Source organism: Oncorhynchus mykiss, chromosome 7, assembly GCF_013265735.2.
Source record: "Oncorhynchus mykiss isolate Arlee chromosome 7, USDA_OmykA_1.1, whole genome shotgun sequence".
NCBI classification, from domain to species: Eukaryota; Metazoa; Chordata; class Actinopteri; order Salmoniformes; family Salmonidae; genus Oncorhynchus; species Oncorhynchus mykiss.
Window position 1 is genome coordinate 63,812,702 of NC_048571.1, and position 13,943 is coordinate 63,826,644.

At 40.8% G+C, this 13,943-nt stretch overlaps 1 protein-coding gene across 50 annotated transcripts in view; it reads right to left on the reverse strand.

Annotated features, from left to right (window-relative positions):
* LOC110528212 (gastrula zinc finger protein XlCGF58.1) overlaps nt 1-13,943 on the reverse strand; it is a 41,771-nt gene that overhangs the window by 26,925 nt on the left and 903 nt on the right. For 45 of the 50 annotated variants that reach the window (XM_036983794.1, XM_036983796.1, XM_036983797.1 and 42 more), the window contains exons 2-6: nt 5,536-5,704; nt 4,472-4,657; nt 3,828-3,974; nt 3,128-3,254; nt 2,796-2,879 (exon numbers count right to left, since the gene is read on the reverse strand). In XM_036983794.1, coding sequence (XP_036839689.1) covers nt 2,796-2,879; nt 3,128-3,254; nt 3,828-3,974; nt 4,472-4,657; nt 5,536-5,580 — 589 coding nt within the window. In that variant the 5' untranslated portion in view covers nt 5,581-5,704. The remainder of the gene's footprint in view (nt 1-2,795; nt 2,880-3,127; nt 3,255-3,827; nt 3,975-4,471; nt 4,658-5,535; nt 5,705-13,943) is intronic. The other 5 variants (XM_036983795.1, XM_036983781.1, XM_036983766.1 and 2 more) reach the window with 2 other exon arrangements.

Sequence of the window (13,943 nt, forward strand, 5' to 3'; positions counted from 1 at the left end):
GTTCTCTCTCAACTCGGTGAAACCTTCACTCTTGCGCAGACATTTAGAAACAAAAAACATTGCAATTTGAAAAAAAATAGGCCACGGAAGTTTGAGAGAGAATAAAGATGACTTTCAAGTAGTAAGATATGTAGAAAAGCAACAGATACCATAAGAAGGGGGTAGAAGTGTCTTATATGGTGAGCTAGCGAGTGGCTAGGACAGGCAAGCACCATACTATTGTGGAGGACTTAATTCTTCCTGCTACCGCAGATATGGCTGGGACAATGCTGGGGGAAAAGGCCCAAAAACACTATACAGACAATGCCTTCCTCAAACAACACTTTCACAACGCATCAGTGACATGGCAGGAGATGTTTTGAAACAATTACTGCGTCACATACAAGCCAGTGAATTATATGCGTTACAACTGGATGAGTCAACAGACGTTGGAAACCAGGACAACAGGAGAGGATACTTTCAAAGTACTGGACAGCTTTGTGACATCAAATGGACTTTGGTGGTCAACATGTGTTGGTATCTGAACTGAGGGCACAAAAGCCATGACAGGGAGACTTTTTTATTTTACATTTATTTAACTAGGCAAGTCATTTAAGAACAAATTCTTATTTGCAATGACGGCCTAGGGACAGTGGGTTAACTGCCTTGTTCAGGGGCAGAACAACAGATTTTTAACTTGTCAGCTCGGGGATTCGATCTTGCAAACTTTTGGTTACTAGTCCAACGCTCTAACCACTAGGCTACCTGTCGCACATACATAGTGTGGTAACGCGCGTGCAAGCAGTTGCTCCCGACGCCACTTGGGTACGCTGCAGCATCCACGGAAAGGCTCTTGCTGACAAGGGATCTTCTCTCGCATGAATGATCTGAATCTAGGATTATAGGGACTCCATAACTATATTCAATGTGCTGGACAAAATTGAGGCTATGATTACGGAGTTGGAGCTCTTCTCTGTCTGCATTAACAAGGACAACACACAGGTCTTTCCATCATTGGAAGATTTGTTTGTTTGCAAATGAACTCAAGCTTACGGACAATGAGATACAGCGAAGCACAGGAGTAAGTTGGGTGCGCAATTACGCAGGTATTTTCCTGAAACAGATGACACAAACAACTGGATTCGTTATCCCTTTCAAGCCCTGCCTCCAGTCCACTTAACAATATCTCAACAAGAGAGCCTCATCGAAATTGCAACAAGCGGTTCTGTGAAAATGTTATTTAAATCAGATGCCACTGTCATATTTCTGAATTTGGCTGCGCTCAGAGTATCCTGCCTTGGCAAATGGCACTGTTAAGACACTGATGCCCTTTGCAACTACGTACCTATGGGAGAGTGGATTCTCGGCCCTCACTAGCATTAAAAACGAAATACAGGCACAGACTGTGTGTGGAAAAGGATTTAAGACAGACTCTCTCCAATACAACCTAAAATTGCAGAGTTATGTGCATCCTTTCAAGAACACCCTTCTCATTAAATTGTGATTAACTCACCACAGGTGTATTTCGATGTACAAATAAGGTTTAATATGGAAGATGGTTATTAGCAAAATGATTGATTATTATTTGTGCCCTGGTAAGAGCTATTTGTCACTTCCCACAAGCCGGGTTGTGACAAAAACACTCACTCATTCTTATGTTTAATAAATGGATCGTATAGTGTGTGTGTGTGGCAGGCTTACAATGATGGCAAAAAACATTTGAGTGCACGCTGACCCTGGTGCTAGAGGGGGTACGCAGCTGGAGGTTGAATGTTTGAAGGGGTACGGGACTATTAAAAGTTTGGGAACCACCGATTTAGGCTATACGTTGCTAAATACCAATACCAGAGTGGCCCCCCCTTCTATATAATGGAAGATTTTTGGTGAGAAAACCATCAGTAGAGTTGAAAATGCAATGGAAACCCATTTAACTTTTATTTATTTTATTTGGTACATGGAAACATCTCTGTTGGGAAAATGTGCATATTATGTTTATGCTGATGTTTTTTTTATATTCTCATGAAAATCTGTCGCCAATTGGATAAAAACCTAGAAAACCTTTTAAGTACAAAATGTATCTGGATTTTGATCAAACGAAAATACCACAAAACAAGATGACTAGAATCGAAAGCAAATAGTTTATTTTAAAATAAAAATGCAAAATTGGAAAGCATAGTTTTCCAATTTAGGAGATGCTGCAGGCCACTCGTCAAATAGTTTACTTACCAAGATTACTTAATATCTCAGAAAATCATAGCTTTTATTTTACCTTTATTTAACTAGGCAAGTCAGTTAAGAACAAATTCTTATTTTCAATGACGATTTGTACCTTGTCAGCTCGGGGGTTTGAACTTGCAACCTTCCGGTTACTAGTCCAACGCTCTAACCACTAGGCTACCCTGCCGCCCCAAACTACCCTGCCTCCCTAACGAAGCTTCTTGATATCCATGCTGTAAATTCTATTCAAAATATCATACTGCAAACAAAAAGCTACTGGTAACTTGCAACAACTTCACCTAGATAAAGCAACATTGTCCTAAAACTGGGACCTTTGACCACAGAAGGCTGCACAATCTATAAACATTTGTACCAAGCAGACCTTTCATTTGTACTCTCACTGGTGTTGGGGGAACCATTTGAACATTTGTGATGATAACCCCTCTCCTTCATATAGTTGAGGTGAAAGGAAGTGTGAGCTTTGCTGGAAATTACTGTCCAAATGACAAACACTGAAACACCTTTATACTGGGGTTCCAGTGCAGCACTACAGATGTAGCCTGTTTAGATAAAGATGGGTATGGTAAGAGGACGCATACCCGTGTGAATCAGGCTGTGTCTCTCCAGGTGGTAACGCTGAATAAATCTCATGTCACATATGCCACAAGCATACGGCTTCTCCCCTAAATCGAAGAGTACCAATTTTAGTGAAAGGTCCCCACAGAGAACACCAAAAACGGTGAATGAAAATCTGACACTAGACAAGGAGGCCATCTCATATTCTTAAAAACACCAGTCACTTAATCCAAACTGGTGTTTCTGCTGGCCTTATGTATTTTCTAACTGTATTAGCCAGGCATTTTAAACATCTCCCTAACTGGTAATGGAGAACCTCCAGAAGTTAGCTGGCCATTGTGGTCTTGACACATACCTGTATGAATGAGGATGTGTCTCTTCAGGTGATATCCACTCCTAAATGCTCCATAACAATGATTGCAGATGAAGTTTTTCTGCACTTTAGATATTGGACAGTTACCATTCTCATCCACAACAACCACCTATGCAGGATAGGACAGAATAGAGGCCCGTCAAAAAAAAATTGTATGCCTAACACCACACAGACAAAAACTCAGACTTCACTTTTGTAAAGAAGGAAATGTATGATTCATTGGTTTATTCAGTATGAGAAAAGCTAGTACTGTCCAACTAGTCCTGGTTAAAAAGGTAATACATTATTTCTAGCTCCTTATAAAAATAAAAAAAGTGAGAGGTGACCATTTTAGCCATTTAAATGACAAAGTACCCAAAACCTAGAGAAGGGTTAACCCCTCCCACCCCCATATGTTACTGCTCCCCCTCTCTCGCACAATAACAGTTGTGTTCCCCTCCCCCTCTTTCCTCTCCAGAGAACCCCATCTCCTCTCCACTCCTCCCCCCACACAAACAAAATATGTGCACTCAAAGGCACCAACTCAGCTAGAGACAAAAGTCAGTCTTATACACATAGAAGCACACAGAGAACCAAACGCCCACAGACATGCACACAAACACACTTTGTTTGTTTTTATAACACAATCCCTCGGAAACACAGAAAAAAGTCAATTTTGCTTTAAAAATTCAGAGGCACTGACCTTTCCTCCCCTCCCGTCTTGCTCTCTCACTTTACAGGGCGTTCCTGACTTCCTGTTCTTCTTTTTCAGCTGCATGTCTTCGTTGGCCCTCATTTCCTTCTCGTCCAGCAGGCGGGGGGTGTGGAAGTCACCCTCCTTCCGGATAAGCTGGGGTGCACAGACAAGAGGGAGAGAGGGCTTTGAGTCAGCCTGACTGGACTTTTTTTTTGATAGCCTGAAACATACAAATAGGAATTACCGTACAGAAATAAAACAAGAATATATTCCTTGCTTTCTAAATAAAATAAAACATGAAGGACAGGATTGTTAAGAATTCTTTATGGGATTATGCTGGGAAAAGAATAATAATAACAGTAAAAATAAAAAAAGCTTTGTCAAAAGACAGAAGGTAACCTCCCTTCATGCCTACTTTTCAATTGCTGTACATATCTGGCAGCCTCTTTAAATCATTACTGAAGACTATGATTTAGGTATATTAGCAGCCAACAGTAAGAAAGTGCTTGACCTACATAAATGCAAGTTACTGCTGAGACCTAGCCAATGCGAAATATGTCAATTTCTCATTTGTTGTTCTTTCAGCGAGTGACAATGACAAACAACAAAGTCCCCTCCTCCCCCTCTGCAGTGCCCCGGCGCCTCCTAACCAGGGGTGGACAGCTCATTCCAGATGGCAGGATCATGTGGCTCTGAGGACCGCGGTCAGGGCCATCCCTCTGGGGCGGTGGTCCATGTCCGAGCGGAGCCATCATCTTCTTTGGCGGACCGGCCATGGAGCTGGCCTGCATCAGGGCCATACTTGAGAGAACAGCCTCACAGCCAAGCAACCCTGCCTGGGAACAGAACCGAGCCTGAGTCAGGAAAATCCACTATCAGACATTTAGAAAATACATCTCATTTGTTGTTTTGGCTCTGTATTCCAACACTTTGGATTTGAAATAATACAATGACTATGAGGTTAAAGAGCAGACTGTCCACTTTATTTTAAGGGCATTTTCTTCTATATTAGAGTGAACCGTTTAGAAATTACAGCACTTTTTGTGCCTAGTCCTCCCCATTTTAGGGGACCATAAGTATTTGGGACAAATTCACTTGTGTATAAAGTAGTAAAAAGTTTCATATTTGGTCCCAAAGTTAGACGCACAAATATAATACCCCCAAGACATGCTAACCTCCCACCATTACAATAACAGGGGAGGTTTTAATTTTTGGTGGGGGTATGATATATTGGGGGGTATGATATATTTGTGCATCTAACTTTCACTCATTATTCTGCGCTTCTTCAGGTCAATCTGTTATCATCTGTTATGATAACAGATGATATGTACAAAAAGTGCTGTAATTTCTAACTGGTTGACCCGATATGGATGAAAATTAAAGCTGACAGTATGCACTTTAACCTCAGTCATTGAGTTGAAGTACAAAGCTAAAACAACATGTGTCACTGTTCCAATACGTTCAGAGCTCACTGTACAAATAGAACCAGTCTGGGTGTAGAGGAGCTAAACAAAGGAGAAAACAAAAACTCAAGACTTCCAGAGGCTGAGTTAGCTACACCAGAAACGGTATGAAACACAATAAAAGATATCAAATCTTTTTTCAAACACAGCACCTTTTATGACGACAACATCCTGAGTGACAAAAGATAAATGTAGCCTAATAGTAGGCATGTTGGTTGTAGAAATGTTATATTTTTTGTTGGAAAACAAACCCATTTCATATGATCGCGGACTGAGCTGCTGGGCAGATGTGACATTGCAGTGGGAACGGTGTATGTGAGGGCGGGGACGGGGGCAGGGACAAGGTCATCCAGGAATCCGTCAATCAGGATGGTCAGTCTGATGGGAGGCCACACCCACCTCACTCATCTAGCACTAAAACTGAAGAAGAGGACGATGTGGACAAAACATGAAAACGCATTCAATAATAATTTTAAAATAAAATAATTTAACGCTAAAACCCGCAGTGAATCAAATTGTAACTACTCCAAATCACACAACACCCAATTTTTACTCAAAAACAAGCATCCCCATAATAACTGTAGACAGTCCTTTGGTTAACTCCTTGTTTGCCTTTGTCACCAAAGGGGTATCCTACATTGCAAGCTAGATCTACTCAGGGTTTTCTAAAGCTAGCCAGCTTCAGTTAGCATCACATTCCATCTCAGGCTTCATCTGTATTACGACGGTGCATATCGCTCGTCCGCCTTCCACTAACTCAAGCAGGCTTGTAACTGCGCATGCATGTAGCACTCGGCTTGTCGGACGCCAAAATCTTAAATGACACAATGCTGTAACATCAATCCATGGGCGAGTCAATGCCACAATTTCATATGTGCCGAAATCAAAATGAAAGAAAAGTTATCTTGCAAATTTAGCAGGCTATGGTGTGAAATAGGCTTTTAGAAGTGCTGTCTTTATTTTATTACTACTTATTGTTAAAATGGCGACTTGTGTGCTTATCAATGCACAACCACAAGCCCCCCTTTCCCCCCCACTCCTAATGACAAAATAATCAAGTCACACAAACAAGTTTCTGTGCGTGAAGTTTAAAATCCATTCTGTCATTACTAAATGTGTAATGTGACATTAACATAATTTTTTAACAAACATTTGGTTAATACAATATTTTAAATCCTCAAATGAAGGGGATGACGACAATATTTGCAAGAGGGAGGGAATCTGATTTTATGGTCCTGAACTCGTGGCTCAGTCACTTCAGGAAGTGGAGTTAGCGTGCCCCGGAGCAGGTTAGTTCTGAAGGATTTGTTGCCATAGAAATGTACTTGGCTAAAAAGGTAAGCCACCTTCTTATGAAGCGTTATCCTGAGTTAAACTCAAGAGTTGACCAAAGTTACCTCGCTAACTTCTCATAACTGCTTCGTAGGATAACCCTTTGTTCACTTGGCTATGAATTAAGATTTTGAAAGCACCGCTCAAGTGTCACACCAACACAACACATCTAGCTAGCTAATACCCAAAATGGGATTCTCAAGCAATTCTAATACAGAACAATAGCAATTGTGTACATAAACATAGCTAACGTTAGCTAGCTGTTGAACAGGTGTGACCACAATAAATATATAATACATTTGGTACAAAGAAATGACTGATACTGCAAGTATCAGCCCCCACATGATTTTAATCACTTCCTGACTGCACCCCTTTTGATTTGAACAAAACAATTCATACATGTTTATCCATGGTGGAAACAGAAGTCAGAAAGTTACTTTTTGCAACAGAATGCCAAAACATTGAGCGAGGTGCTCAAAGTCGACCGATTTTGCATACCCCACCATACCATGAGACGTCCATGTCTTCATCACTGAAAACAATTAACGGTTGATATCATTTCAAAGCTTACAAATCCGGGTTTTCAAAATAGTCTGATATCTTGAACAATTAAAAAAAAATAAAGCTTTATTACATTTCTCATTTTCACAAATGTTGTAGCTTCGACCCTATTTGACATCATCTTAAGTGTTTGTATTGTGCCAGTCATTGGTTGAGACAGTATACTCTTGAATACAGGGTGGGTGTCAATGCAAACATAGAAATGAATTCCTAAACTGGACCACTCTCTTCAGACACCTGAAATGTAGCTGATACAGCATTGACATTTAAATTGTATTGAAACTATAAACTTCCAAGTAGTGCCAGAAAGATGGACGCCGCTCCACCCACTGTCAAATGTCAACTTGAATGGGTTTGTCTATTCTATTATCTATTTCTATGATTTCAATAGGTTTCCTATGAAAGATCGAAAAATTTAATTTAGAACGGATATTCCCACTCAAGTCAACATTCTATGATGGGTGGACCTCCAACCATCTTCGTGGTAACATTTGAAAGTTGGAATGTCAACTTTATACACTTGAGTCAATCTATCAGCCCAAACATGACACTGGCCCACCCTGTATTCAAGAGTATACTGCGTCTCAACTAATGGCAGGCACAACAAACAACTCGGATTATGTCATATAGGATCTTAGCTACAACACACACTGAACAAAAACAAAAACATTTCAAACAAATTTTTGTCACATACACCGAATATTTCACCGTACAGTGAAATGCTTACTTACAAGCCCTTAACCAACAATGCAGGAGAGGTCGACCGATTAATCGGAATGGCCGATTAATTACGGCCTAGGAACGGTGGGTTAACTGCCTGGTTCAGGGGCAGAATGACAGATTTTCACCTTGTCAGCTCGGGGGATCCAATCGTGCAACCTTACAGTTAACTAGTCCACCTCTCTAACCACCTGCCTCATTGCACTCGACGAGGAGCCCGCCTGTTACGCGAATGCAGTAGAAGCCAAGGTAAGTTTCTAGCTAGCATTAAACGTATCTTATAAAAAACAATCAATCATAATCACTAGTTATAACACATGGTTGATGATATTACTAGTTTATCTAGCGTGTCCTGCGTTGCATATAATCGATGCAACGCTGGGGGATGATTTAACAGAAGCACATTTGCGAAAAAAGCACAATCGTTGGAAGACTGTACCTAACCATAAACACCCATGCCTTTCTTAAAATCAATACACAGAAGTATATATTTTTAAACCTGCATATTTAGCTAAAGGAAATCCAGGTTAGCAGGCAATATTAACCAGATTAAATTGTGTCATTTCTCTTACGTTCATTGCACGCAGAGTCAGGGTATATGCAACAGTTTGGGCAGCCTGGTTCATTGAGAACTAATTTTCCAGAATTTTACATAATTATGACATAACATTGAAGGTTGTTCAAATGTAACAAGAATATTTAGACTTAGGGATGGCATCCGTTAGATAAAATACTGAACGGCTTCGTATTTCACTGAAATAATAAACTTTTCGTTTTCGAAATGGTAGTTTCCAGATTCGACCATATTAATGACCAAAGGCTCGTATTTCTGTGTGTTATGTTATAATTAAGTCTATGCTTTGATAGAGCAGTCTGACTGAGCGATGGAAGGCAGCAGCAGGCTCGTAAGCATTCATTCAAACAGCACTTTCGTGCGTTTTGCCAGCAGCTCTTCGCAAGCACAGCGCTGTTTATGACTTCAAGCCTATCAGCCTAATGGCTGGTGTAACCGATGTGAAATGGCTAGCTAGTTAGCGGGGTGTGGGCTAAAAGCGTTTCAAAAGTCACTCGCGCTGAGACTTGGAGTAGTTATTCCCCTTGCTCTGCAAGGGCTGCGGCTTTTGTGGAGCGATGGGTAACGCTGCTTCGAGTGTGGCTGTTGTCGATGTGTTCCTGGTTCGAGCCCAGGTAGGGACGAGGAGAGGGACGGAAGCTATACTGTTACACTGGCAATACTATGGTGCCTTTAAGAACATCCAATAGTTAAAGGTATATGAAATACAAATGGTATAGAGAAATAGTCCTATAAATACTATATTAACTACAACCTAAACCTACAACCTACAACCTCTTACCCTGGAATATTGAAGTCTCATGTCAAAAGGAACCACCAACTTCCATATGTTCTCATGTTCTGAGCAAGGCACTCAAACGTTAGCTTTTTTTTTTTTTACATGGCACATATTGCACTTTTACTTTCTTCTCCAAGACTTTTGTTTTTGCATTATTTAAACCAAATTGAACATGTTTCATTTATTGGAGGCTAAATTGATTTCTATTGATGTATTATATTAAGTTAAAATAAGTGTTCATTCAGTATTATTGCAATTGTCATTTTTAAAAATAAATAACTTTTTTTTATTTATTAAAAAACGTCTGATTAAATCGGTATCGGCTTTTTTTGGTCCTCCAATAATCGGTATCGGCGTTGAAAAATCATAATCGGTCGACCTCTACAATGCAGTTAAGAAAAATAAGTGTTAAGTAAAAAATTGAAAATAAAAGTAACAAATAATTAAAGATCAACAGTAAAATAATAGCGAGGCTATATACACGGTAAAGAGGGGGTACCGGTACAGATCAGGACCCTCTCTAAAATTATCTGCTGAAATTGTTGCAACCCCTATTACTAGCCTGTTCAACCTCTCATATCGTCTGAAATTCACAAAAATTGGAAAGCAGCCGAGGTCATCTCCCCTCTTCAAAGTGGAGACACTCTAGACCCAAACTGCTATAGACCTATATCTATCCTACCCTGCCTTTTGAAGGTTTTCGAAAGCCAAGTTAACAAACAAATTACTAACCATTTCGAATCCCACCGTACCTTCTCAGCTACGCAATCTGGTTTCAGAGCTGGTCATGGGCACACCTTAGCCACGCTCAAGGTCCTAAACAATATCATAACCGCCATCGATAAGAGACAATACTGTGCAGCCGTATTCTACCTGGCCAAGGCTTTCGACTCTGTCAATCACCACATTCTTATCGGCAGACTCAGCCGCCTTGGTTTCTCAAATGATTGCGTCGCCTGGTTCACCAACTACTTCTCTGATAGAGTTCAGTGTGTCAAATCGGGGTGCCACAGGGTTAAATTCACGGGCCCCCTCTTTTCTTTGTATACATCAATGATGTCGCTCTTGCTGCTGGTGATTCTCTGATCCACCTCTACACAGACAACACCATTCTGTATACTTCTGGCCCTTCTTTGGACACTGTGTTAACAACCCTCCAGGCAAGCTTCAATGCCATACAACTCTCCTTCCATGGCCTCAAACTGCTCTTAAATGCAAGTAAAACTAAATGCATGCTCTTCAACCGATCGCTGCCCGCACCTGTCCGCCCGTCTAGCATTACTACTCTGGCCGGTTCGGACTTAGAATATGTGGACAACTACAAATACCTAGGTGTCTGGTTAGACTGTAAACTCTCCTTCCAGACTCACATTAAGCATCTCCAATCCAAAATTAAATCTAGAATCAGCTTCCTATTTCTCAACAAAGCTTCCTTCACTCATGCTACCAAACATACCCTCGTAAAACTGACCATCCTACCGATCCTCGACGATGTCATTTACAAAATAGCCTCCAACACTCTACTCAACAAATTGGATGCAGTCTATCACAGTGCCATCTGTTTTGTCACCAAAGCCCCTATACTACCCACAACTGCAACCTCTACGCACTTGTTGGCTGGCCCTTGCTTCATACTCGTCGCCAAACCCACTGGCTACAGGTCATCTACAAGTCTTTGCTAAGTAAAGTCCTGCTCATCTCAGCTCACTGGTCACCATAGCAACACTCACCCGTAGCACACGCTCCAGCAGGTAAATCTCACTAGTCACCTCACTAGTCTTGGCCAGGTCACAGTTGTAAATGAGAACTTGTTCTCAACTAGCCTACCTGGTTAAATAAAGGTGAAATAAACCAAATCAACAGAGTCAATGTGCAGGGGCACCGGTTAGTCGAGGTAATTTGTACATGTAGGTGGAGCTAAAGTGACTATGCATAGATAATAAACAGAGTAGCAGCTGAGTAAAATGGGGGGGGGGGGGGGGGGGGGCAATGGCAATACCTTTTTTGCACTATTGGTTAGTAAGTAAGCATTTCACTGTAAGGCTGCACCTGTTGTATTTGGCGCATGTGACAAATAAACTTTGATTTGAATGCAAATAGTCTGGGTATCCATTTGATTATCTGTTCAGAAATCTTATAGCTTGGAGGTAGAAGCAGTTAAGAAGCCTTTTGGACCTAGACTTAGCGCTCCGGTACTGCTTGCCGTTCGATAGCAAAGAGAACAGTCTATGACTTGGGTGGCTGGAATCTGACCATTTTTAGGGATTTCCTCTGACACCGCCTGGTATAGAGGTCCTGGATGGTAGGAAGCTTGGCCCCGGTGATGTACTGGGCCGTAAAGTGTTGGCCCCATGTTTCATGAGCTGATACAAATGAAAATCCTAGAAATGTTCCATATGCGCAAAAATCTTATTTCTCTCAAATTGTGTGCACGAATGTTTTTATATCCCTGTTAGTGAGAATTTCTTCCATTTGCCTAGATAATCCATCCACCTGGCAGGTATGGCATATCAATAAGCTAATTAAACAGCATGATCATTACAGAGGTGCACCTTGTGCTGGTAACAATAAAAGGCTACTCTATAATGTGCAGATCTGTCACACAACACAAGGCCACAGATGTCAAGTTTTAAGGAAGCGTGGAATTGGTGTGTGACTGCAGGAATGTGCACCAGAGAAGTTGCCAGAGAATGGAATGTTCATTTCTCTACCATAAGCTGCCTCCAACAGAGAATTTAGCAACCAGACTCACAACCGCAGACCACGTCAGCCCAGGACCTCCACATCCGAGGGGGGGGTGGTTATTTCTGTCTGTAATAAAGCCCTAAAAACTCTTTCTGATAGACTGGGCCTTTCTCCCCAGTGGGTGTTACCACATTCTAAGAGCCACCCATGGTGGCACCCCTGCCCAGTCATGTGAAAACCATAGATTATAGCCCAATGAATTCATTTCAATTGACATCATTCCTTATATTAACTGTAACTCAGTAAAAAAAATAATAATAATAATGTTGCATTTAGATTTTAGTTCAGTATATAGGGACACGTAAAAAAACATAACGGTATAGCTTAAAATGTCAAATTTATTAGACAACAAAAGTTTGACAACCCTGTTTGTAAGCTTTCAAATTATTTCAATCTCAACCGTTTCAGTGATTAAGACATGGGTTTCGTTGTAGGGTGGGACATGCAAAATGAGTTAATGTTAAAGGCCAATTGCTGTCAAAAACTAGATTTGTCTGCATTTTAAATAGAAGGGTTGGTTGTTTAGCAACAAAACCAACAGGTGGGGCAAAACAGACAGTCATAGACTTTTGACAACATGTAAACTATATTTGGTCTCCAAATGTTCATTGAAAACCAACACATTTGCACAGTGAGCACTCATCTCAAATATATTGTACAGTTGTTGGGTTAGTTAGCGAATTTGTCATATTAGCATAGACATCAGTCAAAACGCCTCAAAGCATGGTACCATTAAGGCCTGAGGGGTGTGGTATATGGCCAATATACCACAAATAAGTGCTGTTCTGAAGCGCAACACAGAGTTCCTGGATACAGCCCTTAGCCGTGGTATATTGGCCATTTACCACAACACCCCGAGATGCCTTATTGCTATTATAAACTGGTTACCAACGTAATTTGAGCAGTAAAAATAAATTATTTGATTTACCACGGCTATCAGCCAACAGTCATTCAGGTCTCGAACCACCTAGTTTATGAATAAACAGTTATTTTAACTGCGCTTAATACACTGGTAAACAGTTTATAATAGCAATAAAGCATCTTGGGGATTTTGGCCGTGCTGCTTAAATATTCAATGAGCTGAATCGAGCCACCTACGATTCCCCACAAGGCAGCTTCTTGTCGTTGTTGCTAGCTATCTGACCATCTAAAATCATAACGCACGCCTACCCGGGAACGTCATTGTCGTCACGTTGTCGGCCAACCCGTAGATACATTTCCAAACTATGAGGTTGGAATAATACTGTGAAGATGACAATTCTGCTCTTTAAGTACAATAGCTGCTTAAAACGATTGCCTGAAATTTCGGTTGGTTGGAGTTTTGGCCTGTTAAAATTAGATCATAGACCAATAAGAGAGTTCCAACCCTCTCTGCCAATAACAGCTAGTTTTCCCCTCCCTACTCAGAGCACTCCCAGACAATCCTAGCAAATGTATTACTTTAGAAATTGCTCTTTGCTAAGAAGCTATTTTTCTTTTTGGACATTTTATTTGAAAACAATCACAGTAAGGTACTTAATCGTTACCCCAAAAATATTTGATATTGACAAAAACGAATGCATTGGATATTTAAGCACCGCCATCTCCTGAATCGTTTGTCATTCAGGGTCATTAAGTCACTTTCTGACCACACCATGGGCAAATATATATGGAAAGTTTTGTTCAAATCAAAAGGGGTGCAGTCAGAAAGTGATTTTAATCATATGGAACGACCCCATAGCCACATAATTGAAAAACATTTTACCAATGGCACCCATAGCCGGCAAGCTAATGATCCAAGAAAAACCTCAACTATATTTTCCCAACACTACATAAATATTTGTAATTTCGCAGGTGCTCTACCAGAACCACTGCATCAGCAACCTCTTGATACACTAGCAGCTGATTATCATAACAGATTATTACAAATAGTAAAGTTAGCTGGCTATTTTTCCCTGGCTGCACTGCAG